This window comes from Nicotiana attenuata, chromosome 9, assembly GCF_001879085.1.
Source record: "Nicotiana attenuata strain UT chromosome 9, NIATTr2, whole genome shotgun sequence".
NCBI lineage: Eukaryota > Viridiplantae > Streptophyta > Magnoliopsida > Solanales > Solanaceae > Nicotiana > Nicotiana attenuata.
In genome coordinates, this window is record NC_031997.1 from 26,374,858 (window position 1) to 26,392,321 (window position 17,464).

The 17,464-nt window shown below is 44.2% G+C and overlaps 1 protein-coding gene across 1 annotated transcript; it reads right to left on the reverse strand.

Annotated features, from left to right (window-relative positions):
• LOC109232607 lies at positions 1,447-16,962 on the reverse strand. The gene is made up of 3 exons (XM_019398367.1): positions 16,865-16,962; positions 16,097-16,776; positions 1,447-1,626 (listed from the first exon to the last, which is right to left on the reverse strand). The coding sequence occupies exons 2-3, from the start codon at positions 16,754-16,756 to the stop codon at positions 1,447-1,449; spliced, it is 840 nt and encodes a 279-aa protein (XP_019253912.1). The 5' UTR covers positions 16,757-16,776; positions 16,865-16,962.

The following is a 17,464-nucleotide window of genomic DNA, read 5'->3' on the forward strand; positions in this document are numbered from 1 at the left end:
GGGATTTGGATTTGGGTTGCATGAAATGCACACCCTAATTTAGGAAGGTAAGATTATTAAAGAACGCGCCTAAAGCAACTAACGCGTTATTAACTTTGCGAGAGGCCATGAAAATTCGCTAAATGGCATGTCCCGAGTTCTAAATATTTTAATATGAGTGCTTAAAGAGGGCCACGCAATTTATGAATTTTATTTGGCGCGGCGCATCTCGTTTTTATTTTAAAGGCCAACCTAAAAGAACTACGATTTGCTATTAAAGATTGTTTCTAAACAAAAACCTAGTTAATTAGCATTGTGAATTGCTATTGTTAAAGGTAATCAAGGAAATTGGGCCTCAAGTTCAAGTCCATACTTGAACAAAAGGAAACACCTTTTAGTTCAAGTGTGCTACTTAACTCAAAGGCCCAAAGCCTATGATTCAGCTTTTATAAGTCAGATCTACTAACTTTGATAAGCGAGGTAAGGCTTTTAGCGGATAGGGCCTCGATGCTGGCCCATATGAAAAGATATCATTTCAACTTTAACTAATCCAAATGTTTGAAAATGTGGGCCTCAATCACAAACCCAGTTTTAGGTAAGCTAACAGCCTCACTGGAGGAGCCCACTTGGGCTTCTTATCATTTGACTAAGGCCCAATTGGACCTAGTCCAAAGGACCACAAATTTCTTCCTAAACCCATTGCTGAATTTTGATCCAAGACAAAAGTCCTAAATTAATATTAACTTTAAATGAGACTTTATAGTACCGACCCTAAATTGATTTTAACTTTAACAATTCATAAATCACAGGTTATTCCCTAACAGATTGCAGTACTGATCGGAAAAATTGTCCTGTCAATTTTGCTTTCACTCGTAAATGAATCTGTTCAATCTAAAAGATTACTACAATACTTTCTGAAATTTAATGATGAACATGAGGTGATTGCTATTTTAACTAAAGAAGGCATGGATTTCTAAACTTAGAGATCTCAAGTCTACACATATAGAACCAATTATTGTCATACTAATTCCATCACATCTCTAACAAAGCTGATCTAATACTGCTAACTTTACCGCAATTACAATAGGGCAGAAATGGGCAGAAATGTCACCAGAGTTATCATGTACGAGGGAGATAAAACACAGTTCAACAGTCCAATTTACACGTTAATCCACTAGTTCTACTAATAGAAACAAAGGACTATGGTTTCAATTATGCTGGAAACAGAACTCTAAACCAAGCAAAGCAATGTGATATTCAGGTAGTGAAAAACACAAAAACAGTAATTCATTATTCATTCCTTGAATCTGCAATTCCTGCTATTACACACCTCTTGAGATTGAGAGATACCTGGAGTTAAGGCGAAATGAAAGAAGAAGGAATCAGCAATGGCAAAGCAAGCAAATAGCAGTTGAAATCCAGCAGCAACATAACAATAGGATCAGTTTGAAAGCCAAAATTGCATCACTACAGCCCAGGAGTGAATGACAGATGAACAGCAACCAACAAAAACAAACAGAAAAGACTCGATTGAACCCAAACACACTCGAAATTGAACCCAGTAAGCTTCTGAAGTTTCAGCACCCAGACACAAGGGATTTTCAAGCCATTTTCATATTTATCTAAGCTAGAAACTCTAATCAGATCCTGGAATTCAAAAATCTCTAAGAAACTTCAATGGAATAGTATTTTTCTGGAGTTTTTCTGCTTTTTTTTTGAAGGACTAAGATCTAAAAAATAAACTTTCTAACTCTAAGATTTCAGATTTGGTTTTGAATTTAGAAATTCAAATTTTCATATCATAAAACTTGTGGAAATGTTTTTGGGGAAATTTTTTCAGATGCCAAACTTTTTTTTTTTGAAATAAAGCAGTGGGGACTGCCTTTTATAGGCAAAATTGAGGGGAAGTTTCAGATTTTACATTTACCCCCTTTTGCCCCTCTTTTATTTTCAGTTTTTACTAATTAATCCCTAAAGTTTTAGCTTGTTGCCCAAGTTACTGCACTAAGTTATTGATATTCCAACTAAAATCATATTCTAGAAGATTCTAGGAGGTTCTAGTTTCAACTACAACATTATTCTCTACGTAGGAATGCCTATACTACCCTTGTCCTTACCTCTAAATCAAATTAAACCCCAACCCTTTTACCTTGGTCAGGATTTGACTACAGTTAAATTCAAAGGTTTTGAATTATTCAGCAACAACTCTAATTCGACTTGAATGAACTAACTAAAAATCGAAATCAACAAATACTATTGTCAATTCCAAAAATCAACAGAAAATTAACACAAGAATTAATCAACAACTACTGAATCATGAATTAAAACTTACTTAGTATGAACATAAACAAAAATCACCTTAAAATCCTAAATCAATCCTAAAACAAACTAACAAATATACCACGAGCAGGATCCAAACAAAACACACCAGGATTCCAAAATCAAAATAAAACAAACCAGAATAAAATTAAACTAACCAAATCAAAACAAAACAGAAATCAAAACAGGATTAACTATAAACAAAAACAAAAATTAAACTAACAAAAAAAAAACTCATGAGAACAGAAAAAGAAATAATAAAGCCAGGAAAAAAAACTTACTGATTTAAAACTAATTTAATTGTCCTCGAATTTGGCCCCCAAATAATGTTATGTGTTTGTTCTTGATAAGAACAAACACATAGCATTACCTTGGAACCAATTCGAACCCCGACCCTTCTTCAGAAACTCGAAGCAGTCTTGAAAGAAACCCTAGATCTAAGATTTGTAAGGTTTGAATTGGATTTAGGGAGAATTGGTTTGGGATTTAGGTAGAGGAGGGTGAGGAGAGTATAGGGTGTGAATTTGGTGGCGAAAGGGTGGTGGCGCCGCCGTGGGCGGCGGTTGCAGCGGTTAGGGTTTCAAATATTTGAGGTGTTTGGGTGATGTTTGAAAGAAATAAATCGTGGATTCGAGATAAGGAGATGAAAAGGGAGTATTTTGGTATAATTTGGTGGTCATTGGATACCGGCCGCCGGCAAAGGGGATTTCCGGCCGGCGGCAGACGGCGGAGGGACGGTGGGGAAGTAGGAGTACGAGGAAGATGAACTTTGTCTCTAGGGTTTTCTGAAGATTTGGACATTTTTATTTAACAACCAAGATTAACTTAGGGTCGTTAGATTATAAGGGATGGAGGGCTCAGATTGATTTGCCATGAAACGACGTAGTAACACCCCCTTACTACGTCGTTTCGATGGTCTGAGGGATGGGGCATTTGGACTGGGTAGGAGTGTGATTTGGGCTGGGCGTTTGGTCCGGTTCTAGGTGAGATTGGGCTGAAAATGGCCCAAAAATTGGGTGTTTATTGAAACCCAGCTTTTCTTTTATTTGCTTCCTTTTCTTTTCTTCTTTTCTTTATCATTTATTTCTTCTTTTTTTTCATTTTTTTTAAAAAAATACAAAATTAAAACTAACCAAAACCTGATTTAACCCTAAAATTAAAATAATTAATTTCTAAAATAAACTACATCCTAGTTTAAAAAGAAAACTTAGGGAAAAATCAAAAATTAAAAGTAAAACAATGCAAAAGGACTATTTTGTTATTTTCTCTTATTTTTTGTATTGTTAATTAACTAATGAAAATGTAAAAATGAGGTTTTAAATGCAAGTATGCTATTTTTGTACTTTTTCATGAGTTATATCAAATAAAAATGCACAAAAATGCACACAAACACAAAATCCAATTAATTCCCTAAAATTCAAAGAAAAATCCTAATTTTAATGAATTCTATAGGAGTAATTTAAGCGAGGCAAAAATCACGTGCTCACAACTGCCCCTCTTTGCTCGGAGACACGAAGAGTTTTCGGGCAAAGATAAATGAGCAATCATGAGAGTTTTTTGCCCGCTTGACACTCCATGAGAGGCATTTTTTGAAAACCGTCTAACCGAACCCTGCTTCAAAGATTGCCTACATATCCTTGGCTATAAAGGAATCAGGTCAGTGTAGTTCTGGAAGGTTTGGTAGCTGGGACTACCAGGAGCTGTGATTTCACTGCTGCTGCTGCTGCTACTGCTTGTCGACCTCCTTATTACACCAAAAAGGAAAATCAAAGCTAAGCTAGCTATGCCTATCCACTTTGAGTTACAAGATTCCTATCTATAAATCTCTTGAAGCTTGATCTTGAGTCTTAGTTGATTTTGCTGTGGACACCGATCTGAATCTTGATGCTCGCAAGTTGTAGGTGTTGTTCCTTTTTGCAGCATTGGGTCAAAGCGGGATCGGCGGGGCTTATGCCTTCAATCAAACTTTGAGCAATCCGCACCTTTGTTCGCTTCAACATTTGAGTTCATTTCTTTTGTTCTTTTCTTCTTTTCTTTATTCGTGATTGAGACTCATTTCGTCGGTCGTCTCGCATCCTGTGCCTCAAGGTCAAACCTGCTTAAGACACCAAAACAAACAAACGAATGAAATTTTCTGCCCCAGTTTTCACTAGGAAAATTTCGTGAGTTAGTTGTGACACATGTCTGAATTCATTCTCTTGTTATTTTTTTCATTTTCAAGAATTGTATTTATCTATGATGAAATGGATTAGGGAGTGGAAACCTGTTTCTACAAGGCGCAACTCAGGGATTGGAGCCCTAATGTTGGCAAAAGGTAAAAAGCTCAACTCAAGGGTCGCAGCCCTAATGTTGGCTAAAGGAAAACGCTCAACTCAGGGGTTGGAGCCCTAATGTTGGCTAAAAGGAAAAACGCTCAACTCAGGGGTTGGAGCCCTAATGTTGGCTAAAAGGAAAACGCTCAACTCAGGGGTTGGAGCCCTAATGTTGGCTAAAAGGAAAAACGCTCAACTCAGGGGTTGGAGCCCTAATGTTGGCTAAAAGGAAAAACGCTCAACTCAGGGGTTGGAGCCCTAATGTTGGCTAAAGGGAAAAATGCTCACAACTCAGGGTAAAGGAAAACGCTCAACTCAGGGGTTGGAGCCCTAATGTTGGCTAAAAGGAAAAACGCTCAACTCAGGGGTTGGAGCCCTAATGTTGGCTAAAAGGAAAAACGCTCAACTCAGGGGTTGGAGCCCTAATGTTGGCTAAAGGGAAAAACGCTCAACTTATTGGCTAAAGGGATAACGCTCAACTCAGGGGTTGGAGCCCTAATGTTGGATAAAAGGAAAAACGCTCAACTCAGGGGTTGGAGCCCTAATGTTGGCTAAAAGGAAAAATGCTCAACTCAGTGGTTGGAGCCCTAATGTTGGCTAAAAGGAAAACGCTAAACTCAGGGGTTGGAGCCCTAATGTTGGCTAAATCAAGTAACAGGTTGATATTGGGAATTCTAAACTATCCTTTTTGGGATTCTTTTGTTATCTCTTTTTTTTTCTCTTTTTTTTTTTCATTTTTGATAAGATGCAGGAAAGAACTTGGAGGAAACTTCCCTTTTGCAATGACTATTTGCTGCAAAGCTGTTTCAACACTTGTGCGTTTCTTTTCTTTTGGCTGCACCTGCTATTGTGCGGTTGCCTAGATTGCACCTTTATCAATGTTCAAACAAAGAACAATTATTAGTTTGAAACGGTGGTTGGGTTTGTGGCCTTGATTATCTGATCCCGGCCTATCTTCTGTTGAGAACCTCTGCTGCTTGCTGGTTTTGAAGATTCTTCTCTCTTTCAAACCGGATGGCTCATCTTTCAGGATTTCATGACAACTTGCCCGTGTGGGGCTCTGGCCTTTCACTTTATTCTGACTTTAAGACCTTTGTCCTTGACCTTTTTTTTTCTCTTTCAATAGGTTTGATTTCAGAGCATCCGCCATCATGGCCAGTCGGGATTGACTTGATGCACTCGCTGAGGCTGGGTACTTTTTTTAGCTTTTGTTAGGGGGAGCCCTGTAAAGCCAGTCTTTCCACCTTTTCTTTGTAATAGCTTCGGAATCAGCGTTAGACCGAAAGGGATTCAAGGAAAAAGTAAGCAAGAAGATGAATTTAAAGAGAAGCGTCCCTTTCGGGGGAAAGAGAAGGACTTATCTGGGGGTGCATGCAAGCTTCAAATAAATATGACATGCTTCTTGGACTGGATGCCCGACCCGCACAAACTTTCCAACTTCTCGTAAACTCATCGACCCGTGTCTCAAAACCAGGGAACCTTGCCAGGACTCTTTCAGTGGTGGGAGATATTTTCTGTTCGGCCGACGGCGCTCTTTGCGGGTTTTCGCCAATCGACCTCTCTCATTTCTCTTCTCACCGTCGCCCGATAGTGCTCTTCACGAGTTTTCACTAAGCGGACTCTCTCATTTTCAATTTCTCTACTCACTGTCACCTTATGGTGCCCGTAGATTTTCACCGATAAGACTCTCTCATTTTATTTCTCTCAATTTAATTGCATCATATTCCAACAATGATTTTTTCAGTTCCAACGCCTTTGCCAATTGATCGGAAGGACTTGGACAAGGTTTTTGGGTAAAAAGAATCTTGGATGGAATTTACAACTTCGGAACCATTTTGGTGGGCTCATTGCCGAGCCATTGTATCATCTGCCCCAGTTTCATTTTTTTGGGGGAATTGGGATTTTTGTTTTGGTGTGACTGAACCCCAGAGAGAGGCTGCCTACGTATCCTTTCGGAATCAAGTCAGATATAGTTCAGGAAAAACATTTGTTTTGTTGTTTTTGTTTTTGTTTTGTTTGTTTTTGTTTTTTCTTTTCTTTTCTATTTCTTTTCATCATATTTTCTTTTTCTTTTGTTTTTTTTTCTTTTTCTTTTCATCATATTTTCATTTTTTATTTTCTTTTTCCTTTTTTTTGTTGTTTTTTCTTCTTTTTTTTTCATTTTTTTTCGATAGTGCCTCCGGGTTCCAAAGAGGGTAGCCAAAGTAGAGTAACCGGCTCAAATGGGTTTGCGAAGGGTTGATAATGTTTGGATAGCGGAAAGGAAAGCCTTCGTCATCTCAACTGCGCAAAGTCATCACCGCAGAGAATCTAGACGTAGTACCTTTTACTGCATCCGCATTCACAGCTGCTTCGGGATCATTGCCTTTGATGTCTCCCAGATACAATGCTCCTCTCGGCAATATCTTTCTGATGATGTATGGACCTTTCCAATTAAGAGCAAATTTTCCTTTTGCTTCCTGATGATGTGGAAGAATGCGCCTTAACACAAGTTGTCCCACTTCAAAGTTCCTGGGTCGTACTTTCTTATTATAAGCGCGGGCCATTCTTTGTTTGTACAACTGCCCGTGACAGATCGCGGCCATCCGTTTTTCATCGATTAAAGACAACTGTTCCAGACGAGTCTTGACCCGTTCGCTATCCCCAATTTCTGCTTCAACGATGATCCGGAGAGAAGGGATTTCTACCTCTGCGGGTATAACAGCCTCGGTTCCATAGACCAAAAGGTATGGGTTAGCTCCTACCGATGTGCGCACTGTGATGCGATATCCTAGCAACTTTTCATGCCATTGTCTGAAGCTCTGAATCATCTTTCTCAAAATCTTTTTGATGTTCTTGTTTGCTGCTTCAATGACACCATTGGCCTTAGGTTTATTCCCAAGTTGTTCCAATTCTCGATTTACTTCCCTAAACACCTCTCCTTCATCATATTCTGGTTCTTGGTTCATTATTTCACAATTAGACAGCATGTTTGGATCTGGGCATGAAGTCCGCAAGCATGTCATGTTATTTAAAGCCGTATTATTAGAATTGAAAGAAAAAGTAAAATCAGAAAGAATAAAGAGAGATGAGCGATGAAATATTGATTTCATTTTTTAAAGATAACAGGGTTTTACATTTGGAAATTAAAAGATAAGAAACTAATGAAAAACATCCGAGTTACACCCTGGAATAACTCGCGATGCAGGAAAAGTGGCAGGACAGGTCTACCGGGACTCCCGCCTGATCGGCAATGGCGTAGCCTTCCAGTTTTGAAGTTGGGTGCTTGGTCCCATGTATAACACCTCAGCGGTGCTAGTGCCCTCTCCCGGCTGGACCATGTGGGTTTCATAGAGCAGTTTCCTCATCGCCCCACGTATTTCCTCACTTTCTTCAGCCATGAAAACCTCATCGTCTTCCTCTTTACTGTACTTAGGCTTGACAAAAGTTTCATACAATTGTACAACCTCATAATCGGCCATTTTCATTTTTTGAAAGAACACTTCTGCTTCCTCAGCACTCACAGGCTTCTTAGGCGGGAAACGCCTTCTGGTGGCATTGTTTAACTCCTCTACATTTGAATATTTTTCAACAGGGGGGTTTTCTAGCAGTTCTCCAAGATCTCTTTACCCTTGTACGTAACCACCGTCTGATGATAATTCCATGGTACCGCAGCAGGGTTCGTCATAGGCTTCTGTGGTACGTGTGCAATAACAACTGGCTCACTCAGCCGAGGTGGTTTGATTGTCCCCCGCACCACATAGGCTTGCTTGGGTACGTACATTTGTGTTCCTTTTTTCAAATCAGCTTTCTTTTCTGGTTCTGTCTTGGTGATTTTGCTCTTCTTTTCCCCTTTCTCTTGCTTCGGGGCCACCTTTGGCTTTCTTTCCGCATCAGCAATAGCAATTATAGCTTTTAATGCTGGATCAAATTCTCTATCTTCACAGATCATCCCAATCACCGGCCCGTTGTTGTGGGTTGGCAGTGGATTATTGGTCACACGTGGGATATCCTCATCCCTCAGTATTATTTTTCCTTGCTCTATTAAGTTTTCCACCGCTTGTTTCAGGGTCCAACAGTCATTTGTATGATGGCCTTCTGCCCCTGAATGGTATGCACACCTGACACCAGCTCTGTAGGCAGGCGATGCCGGGTTTTGTCTGTTCCGAGGGACCGGTTGCAGCAAATTCATTTGAATAAGCTTCGGGAACAAACTGGAGTATGGTTCACTGATTGGTGTAAAGTTTGGTCTCCTAGGTGGTTCCCGAGGATGGAAGTTATTTTAGGGAGGACGGGGGTTATAGTGGTTTCGGTGAAGAGGCTGATTTCTTTGAAATGGAGCTTGGTTTCTATTGGCATGTGGCTGCGGCCGAGCAAAGGGTTGAGCATTCATGACCGCATACGGTTGAGGAGCATAAGCCATTTCATGATGAGGGTAGTAATGTTGAGGGGTTCTTTCAGAGAAGATGGGTCTAGGGGCCCGGTGTCTTCTTGCCCCTGATGCTGCCATAACCGTTTCTTCTTTCTGTTTACCCTTGGCCATCCCTCCAGACCCGCCTTGAATGGCTTGGGAGGTTGCTCTAATGGCTGACTGGCTCAAGATTCTGCCTGTCTTTAGACCATTCTCCACCATTTCACCAATCTTAATCGCCTCTGCAAAAGGTTTGCCCATGGCTGACATCATGTTCTGAAAATAGTCCGCTTCCTGGGCCTGAAGAAATACAGTGACCATTTCCACTTCGTCCATTGGAGGTTTCACACTTGACGCTTGCTCACGCCACTTAATAGCATATTCCCTGAAACTTTCTGAGGGCTTCTTTTTCAAATTCGCCAAGGAGTTCCTGTCTGGCGCAATGTCTATGTTGTACTGAAAGTGTCGAACAAAATCTCTGGCAAGATCGTCCCAAATATGCCACCGTGAGACGTCCTGGTCCATATACCACTCTGAGGCAATGCCTACTAAGCTTTCTCCGAAGTAAGCCATCAACAACGCAAAACTGATTACAATACTTTTTCAGGTGAGCAATGGGATCGCCATGCCCATCATACTTTTCGAACTTTGGCGTCTTGAATCCTATAGGCAAATGCACGTGAGGGAACATGCACAAATCAGTATATGACACACTCTTTTGCCCACTTGAACCCTGCATGTTTTTGAGGCTCTGTTCCAGGCTTCTTGTATTGGGTGATCCCCTTTTTTGCTTGAGCCCGACCGGGTTGGGTCCGGTCCGGGGCAAGTCGGGGCCATCGAACCCGACCTGGATGCAAGGTAGAACGACGGCCACGTCTACAACCGAGGTCAAGTCATTTCGAGACCGTTGCAGAGCTCGATATGAGTCACCACCGGATGGAGAAACACACAAGGTCGGAAGCCGGACTCGTAACGGATAACCAAGCGTCGCCGGATATCTCGCCCAAACGTGATTTTCTCAACCACTTCAGGCCATTAAGGCGTAATTGCAGGGATCCATGATGTAATTGATTTACCTACCTTATTTTTACCTTTAATCAGAATGTATAAAAGGGGAGAAGACCCCATAAAGAGGGCATCGGAAATCATTACACTACAGTACCATCTCTCTCAATTCTTGTACGCTATCAAGCACAATTGTTCTAAGCGATATTATATTCTGCGATTATTTACTTTAACAGCAATTGTTGAGTCTTTATCTTTTATTTTCCTCAATCTAAACCTTTTGTATCTTTTAGTTCACGGATCCTTAAAACCCCATATAAATTCAATTGTTACCCGGATTCTAGGGTAAACAGTTTGGCGCCCACCGTGGGGCTAAGGATATTAGTGAGCTCTTTGATACTCTTTCTTGACGCATCACAATACACTGGTTCTTTGCAAAAGAGTCCATCTTACATTCAAATTACCAACTCATAGAATGGCACAATCAATCAACAACGAACTTGAACAGCAGACAGGAAACAATGGAATGCCCGGGCTCGAAAACCTGATAGATGCCGATTCCCGGATGGCGCTCAACACTGATCAGGCCTCCGGATCATCACATAGCGTCCGGGGAGAGGACGATTCGAGGGCCCAGGCAGTCGGCGAAGAGACTATCAACCTTAAAATGATTTTTGACATGCTGCAAGCCCAGCAATCGGCTATAGCTCAGCTCCAGAGCCGGGTCCAGGAGCCTGTCAGGTCCGAGGAGGCTCCCCGTGAAGCTGCAATCATCAATCCGACCTCAGTACAGCCGGAACGGGGTGGGCCGGATGCTGATTCTGCGGTTCTTAGGAGGCTAGAAGAATTGACCGAACGAATCGAAAAGGGGGAGGAAAAGATCGAGGCCAACAATAAAAAAGTAGAAACATACAACTCCAGGGTCGACCAAATACCAGGTGCACCTCCGGTCCTGAAAGGCCTTGACGCTAAAAAGTTTGTACAGAAACCGTTCCCATCCAGTGCCGCCCCAAAACCTATCCCTAAGAAATTTAGAATGCCCGATATCCCGAAGTATAATGGGACCTCGGACCCAAACGAGCATGTGACAGCATACACATGCGCGATTAAGGGAAACGATCTCGAAGATGATGAAATCGAGTCAGTTTTGTTGAAAAAGTTTGGAGAAACCTTGTCCAAGGGGGCAATGACGTGGTATCATAACTTACCGCCAAATTCCATCGATTCGTTCGCCATGTTAGCCGATGCCTTCGTGAAAGCTCACGCCGGGGCGATCAGGGTAGAAACAAGGAAATCCGACCTATTCAAGGTCCGACAGCGCATAAACGAGACACTCCGGGAGTTTGTATCTCGATTTCAAATGGAGAGGATGGATCTTCCCCCAGTCACGGATGACTGGGCAGTACAAGCCTTCACTCAAGGATTGAACGCCAACAGCTCAGCCGCATCCAGGCAATTAAAGCAAAGTCTGATCGAGTTTCCAGCAGTTACGTGGGCAGACATCCATAACCGGTACCAATCGAAGATAAGGGTAGAGGACGACCACAGCGGAGCAAGTTCGGATTCACCATCCACACATAGGAATTTCGATCGATCTCGTAGGGAAAACTACAAAGATTCGAGACCGAACAAGGAAAGATATCGGCCGTATCAGGATGATAGGAGGCCTAAATTTACGAGGAACGACCACAGCTATGAGAGGAACAGAAGACCGTTACCGAAGGCCAACCTCGGGAAAGCCGTCGATAGACCGGAAGCGCCCCGATTGGCTGAATATAATTTCAGTGTCGATTCGGCTACCTTGGTGTCGGCGATCGGACGTATCAAAGAAGCCCGATGGCCCAAACCCGTACAGTCCGATCCATCGAGGAGGGATCCCAAGTTAATATGTAAGTACCACAACACACATGGCCACAGAACCGAAGATTGCAGGCAACTGCGGGAGGAAGTTGCCCGGTTGCTCGATGAAGGTTACCTTCGAGAATTTCTCAGTGATCGGGCCAAACATCATTACGAAAATCGAGATCGACCAGCCGATAGGAAGGAACCCCGGCACACCATAAACATGATAATTGGAGGGGAAGACGCACCTCAAGTACCAATACTGAAACGTACCAAGATATCGATCACAAGGGAGAAGCGGATCAGGGATTATGCACCAGAGGGAACACTATGTTTTAGCAACGAGGAAATCGATGGACCAGCACAACCCCATAACGACGCTTTGGTAATATCCATGATGGTCCGAGACACTAAAGTCAAGCGTGTCTTGGTCGATCCCGGAAGCTCGGCTAACATAATTCGGTCGTGGGTCGTCGAACAGTTGGGACTGACAGGGCAGATAATTTCTGAGGTGAGAGTATTGAATGGATTTAATATGGCTACGGAGACAACACGAGGGGAAATAACTCTGATGATCGACGTGGGCGGAGTTACAAAAGCGACCAAGTTCTGTGTTATCAAGGGCGATATGAGGTACAACGCCCTGCTCGGAGACCTTGGATACACGACATCGGGGCGTACCGTCCACCAATGCGCCGCAAGAGAGATGTTCGCAGTAGATGAGGTGCAAGGCAAAGCAGTCAAAGTGTAAGCCTCCGGTAAAAGAGGCTGAACCAGAATCTATGGGCTCGAGTTTAACTACCGAGCTCAGGAAAAATTTGCTTTCTTTTCTTCTGCTAATGAAGATGTGTTTGCTTGGTCCCATTTGGATACTCAGGGGNCTCAACTAGCCTTACTTGGGACTGGAGAAACAGGTATGTGGACTATCTAAAAACAGGAAAACTCCCACAGGACCCCAAAGAATCAAGGGCATTGAGAACAAAAGCGGCCCGTTTTTGTTTGGCCGAGGACGGAGTCTTATATAAAAGAACCTTCGGAGGACCACTCGCCATATGCCTTGGCCCCGGAGACACAGAGTACGTATTGAGGGAAATCCACGAAGGGTCATGTGGCAACCATTCGGGCGCGGATGCGTTGGTCCGAAAAATAATTCGAGCTGGATACACTGGGTCAACATGGAACAGGATGCAAGGGAATTTGTACGAAGATGCGACAGGTGTCAAAGGCATGCGCCATTCATCCATCAGCCTGCTGAGCTGCTGCATTCGGTCATCTCCCCATGGCCTTTCATGAAGTGGGGAATGGACATAGTGGGCCCGCTTCCTCGAGCTCCAGGTAAGGCTCAATTTATTCTTTTGGTTACTGACTACTTCTCCAAATGGGTTGAAGCGCAGGCTTACGAAAAGGTTCGAGAGAAAGAAGTAATCGACTTCCTTTGGGACCACGTCGTGTGTCGGTTCGGGATGCCTTCCGAAATAGTATGTGACAATGGGAAACAGTTCGTTGGGAGCAAGGTATCAAAATTCTTCGAGGATAACAAGATCAAGAGGGTATTGTCAACCCCGTACCATCCCACCGGAAACGGGCAGGCTGAGTCGACCAACAAGACCATCGTTCAGAACCTAAAGAAAAGGTTACAAGACGCAAAAGGAAAATGGAGAGAAATGCTGCCCGAAATCCTATGGGCCTACCGGACAACCGAAAGGACTAGTACCGGTGCCACTCCTTTCTCTTTGGTTTACGGAGCCGAGGCCTTAATCCCAGTCGAGGTGGGCGAACCCAGCGCTAGATTCCGGTATGCAACCGAGGTTACCAACCAAGAAGCAATGCTCACCAGCATGGATCTTTTAGACGAAAGGAGAGAGGCCGCACTAGTTAGGATGGCAGCTCAGAAACAAAAGATCGAGAGATATTATAACCGAAGGGCTCGTCTTCGACACTTCAATATAGGGGACTTGGTACTAAGAAAGGTCACCCTCAACACTCGAGACCCTAACGAAGGGAAATTAGGACCGAACTGGGAAGGCCCTTACACCATTTTGAAGGTAACCGGAAAGGGTTCGTACAAGTTAGGAACGATGGATGGGAAAGAACTACCCAATAACTGGAATATAGGCCACTTGAGGAGATACTACTGCTAAAGGTAAGTCTTTTTTCTTCTTCGCTTCCATAAATTTTTTGAGACTTGTCCGATCCTAACCCGTGCAGGTCGATGATCGGTCGCTAAGACAAGTTCGGACATCGGAGAGACTGAAAGCACGAGCTGCACTCTTTTTTCCTTCGACCGTTTTTGTCCCAACTCGGGTTTTTCGGCAAGGTTTTTAACGAGGTAGCAAGAACATCGTGCTACTACAAAGGTATCTAAGGGTAAATCATTGTATACTAGATCACCCTCCGAAGAAGGCGAAGGTCAATAAGAATAAATGTAAGGGTCAAACGGCCAAAGCGAGCCGTGCCCAACTAGCCTGACCTAATCCGCCCGGATCAGTATGATGTATTGACTATTACTGCAATAACAAAGACTATCTGATGCATATTCACATCATAACCTAAAGATTTTGTTCGACTCTTCGGTATGCTTTCAAGTTCGATCTCATAAGTCCTCCTCGAGGCATATTCGATCTCATAAGACCTCCTCGAGGCACATTCGAACATAAGACCTCCCCGAGGCATATCCGATCTAATATTCGATCTCATAAGACCTCCTCGAGGCACATTCGAACATAAGACCTCCTCGAGGCATATTCGATCACATAAGACCTCCTTTAGGCACATAAGACCTCATTGAGGCATACTCGGACTCACAAGACCTCAATGAGGCAACACTTAAACTATAAAACCTCAAGAAGGCAAGTCCAAGCTCATAAGACCTTAATACGGCGACACATAAAACTGTAAGACCTCAGAGGTGAGTTCGAAATTCGTAAGGCCTCGATAAGGCATTATTTCAACCATAAGTCCTCGAGAAGGCGGGTCCAAATTCATAAAATCTCAAAAGAGGTAATACCGGCCTCATCATCGACTTCACTAATGGCGAAGTATACTCGAATTTGTAAGACCTTAAGAAAAAGGCATAAAATCGATACAAAACCTAAAGGTCAAATTGTGCCCGAGTTCGAATCCACTCACTCGGGGACTGTCTTGTGAAAATCAAAGGTCGAAGTTCACCTGAGTTCGAATACACTCACTCGGGGACTGAAGGTTTGATTTTTTACCCGAGCTCGAATCAACTCACTCGGGGACTGCCTTGAGAAAACCCAAAGGTCGAAGTTCACCTGAGTTCGAATACATTCACTCGGAGACTACTTCGAAAAACATAAAGGACTACCATCGTTCCAAAAAGATAAAAGGCAAAGTAATAACAAGATTGAAAAAGGAGCAATAGATGGCAAAGGGCAATATTTTATAAAAAAAGCTCGCTACCGGAGCAATTACATAAGAGGGGAAAACAAAACAAAGCCTAGCCTATTCCCGGAGTCAATCAGAGCCATCCTCGAATTCTTCGGGGAACGTCGCCCTTCTCGAAGCGTCCTCAGCTTCGGCGGCTTTGGTGACGTCCGATGCAAGATCGAAACCGCGACGTTGGAGTTCGGTAAGAACTTCAAGCCGGGCCTGACACTTCGCATATTCGGCTAACATTCTTGACTGCTGGTTGGCCGCATCAGCATCGGCCCTATATTGGGCCACCAGATCGTTGGCAGTCTCCTCGACTTGGGAAACTTTAGCCTCAGCTTCCCGAAATCGATTGGTCCATAGCTCAATTTCAAGGGCTCGAGCCTCATTGGCCAACGTCAAGTCCGCAACCTCTTTCCGAAGGGAAGTCTTCTCCGACTCCAACTGTTGCACCCGGGCTTCCAGTTCGGCTTTGTTCTCATCAAGTTCGGCTCTGCTCTCGTCAAGCTCGGCCTTAACCCGATTAAGCTCGGCTTGCACCCCCCTTAGCTTACAACCAAGCTCTTTCTTCGCTTCCTCCAGCCGGATAGCACAGGACGCGTGCTCTTTGTTCAAAAGGTCCAATCCGGTCCGGCTTTCTAGCAGCTTTTCTTCAAGGACCCGGCGCCCCTCTCGCTCCGACTCCATTTTGTCCTTGATCCGGAGGAACATCGAGTGATATAGCACCGATGCCTGCAAAGAAAAAGTCTAAAGAGTCAGTACTGAATCACAAGGCAAAAATATTAGAAATAAAGGAAGAAGCAAGTACCTTGAGCTGCGCCTGTTGGGCTTCGTTGAAAAGGCATGTCCAATCTACAGCCTCGGTTGCAGCCCGGTCTTCCTCCGTCATCAGGTGATGAAGATAGCTTGCAACCCCGACCGGGGGCCCCAGAGCCCGGACGTCTTTGGGGATAGCAAAAGTTACTATCCTGTTACAGTCCGGGTCCAGGCTCGGAGCTGGAAACCTATCGACAAGCTTGTTGACGACCGAAGTCCCACTTGATTCGGCCTGAGGGTCTTTCCGGGGGGTTTCGAGCCCGAAAGTGTTGGCGGAGGGTACCCCATCAAAAAAGGTCTCGAAGCTACCTCCCATCATCGGGATGTCGTCCGGCAGCTGCCCCCAAGTCGAGGAAGACGGGGGGGACGTAACCGGGTGATCGGTACCCGGGGACACCCGCGCAGGGGCCGAGGGTCCACTAGCATCCTCAACCCTCACGTCCTCGGGAGGAGCCTCAGCTGGATCGACCACCGGCTCAGGGTCCGGTCGAATGGGTCGATGGCGGACGAGCTCCGGCTGCTCCTCATCGTCATCCTCTTTGTCCTCCTCCTCCTCGGAGGACAAGACGATTTGGCTTTTTAGTTTGCGGGCGGCCCTTTTTGTCCGCTTAATCTTCCTTTGGGGCTCGTCCGTACCGGACTCCCCGGGCCTTTTGTTTTCTCCCGGAACCGGAAGGGGGCATAGTATTGAAGACCTCATCTCCGCGTCCTTGGGCAAGCCTGCAAAACACGAGGGTTATGATGCATTCCCGATATACAAGAAAAAATGCGTTAACTTGGTGCGCTACCGGACAAAAAGAAGGCTTACCATGATTTTTCGCCTCCCACCGACCTTTGGAGATTTCCTTCCAGTTTCGCTCCGAATATGGCCGCTGGGCCACTATCTTGTTTACCCAGCCGGCCAGATCCTTGATGGCAGCTGGAGTTTGGGTCACCGCTGCACAAGAAAAGGGGGTTTCAGGAAGAAGTTGAGGAAAACACACTCTAAAAGATGAACAGTGAGAAAATACTTACGTTTGAGGTTCCACCTCTCCGGAAATGGCATGCAATCAGCCGGAATCAGGTCGGACGTCCTGATCCGGACAAACCTGCTCATCCAGCCTCGATCTTTGTCTTCATCGATGCTGGAGATGGGGGTTTGCTAGCCCGGCGGGCCAGTTTTATTAATCCCCCTCGAAATATTCGAGGGCTGTATAGTCGAAGAAGATGGTCGAGGGTAAAGGGAAAATCGCCCTCGACTCTCTCAACAAAAAACCGAAAGAGATATACGATCCGCCACATCGAGGGGTGGATCTGACCTAAGGTCACCTCGTACCGCCGGCAGAACTCCACTATGATGGGTTCTAAGGGGCCTAAGGTGAAGGGATATGTATATACACTAAGATATCCTTCAACGTGAGTCATAATC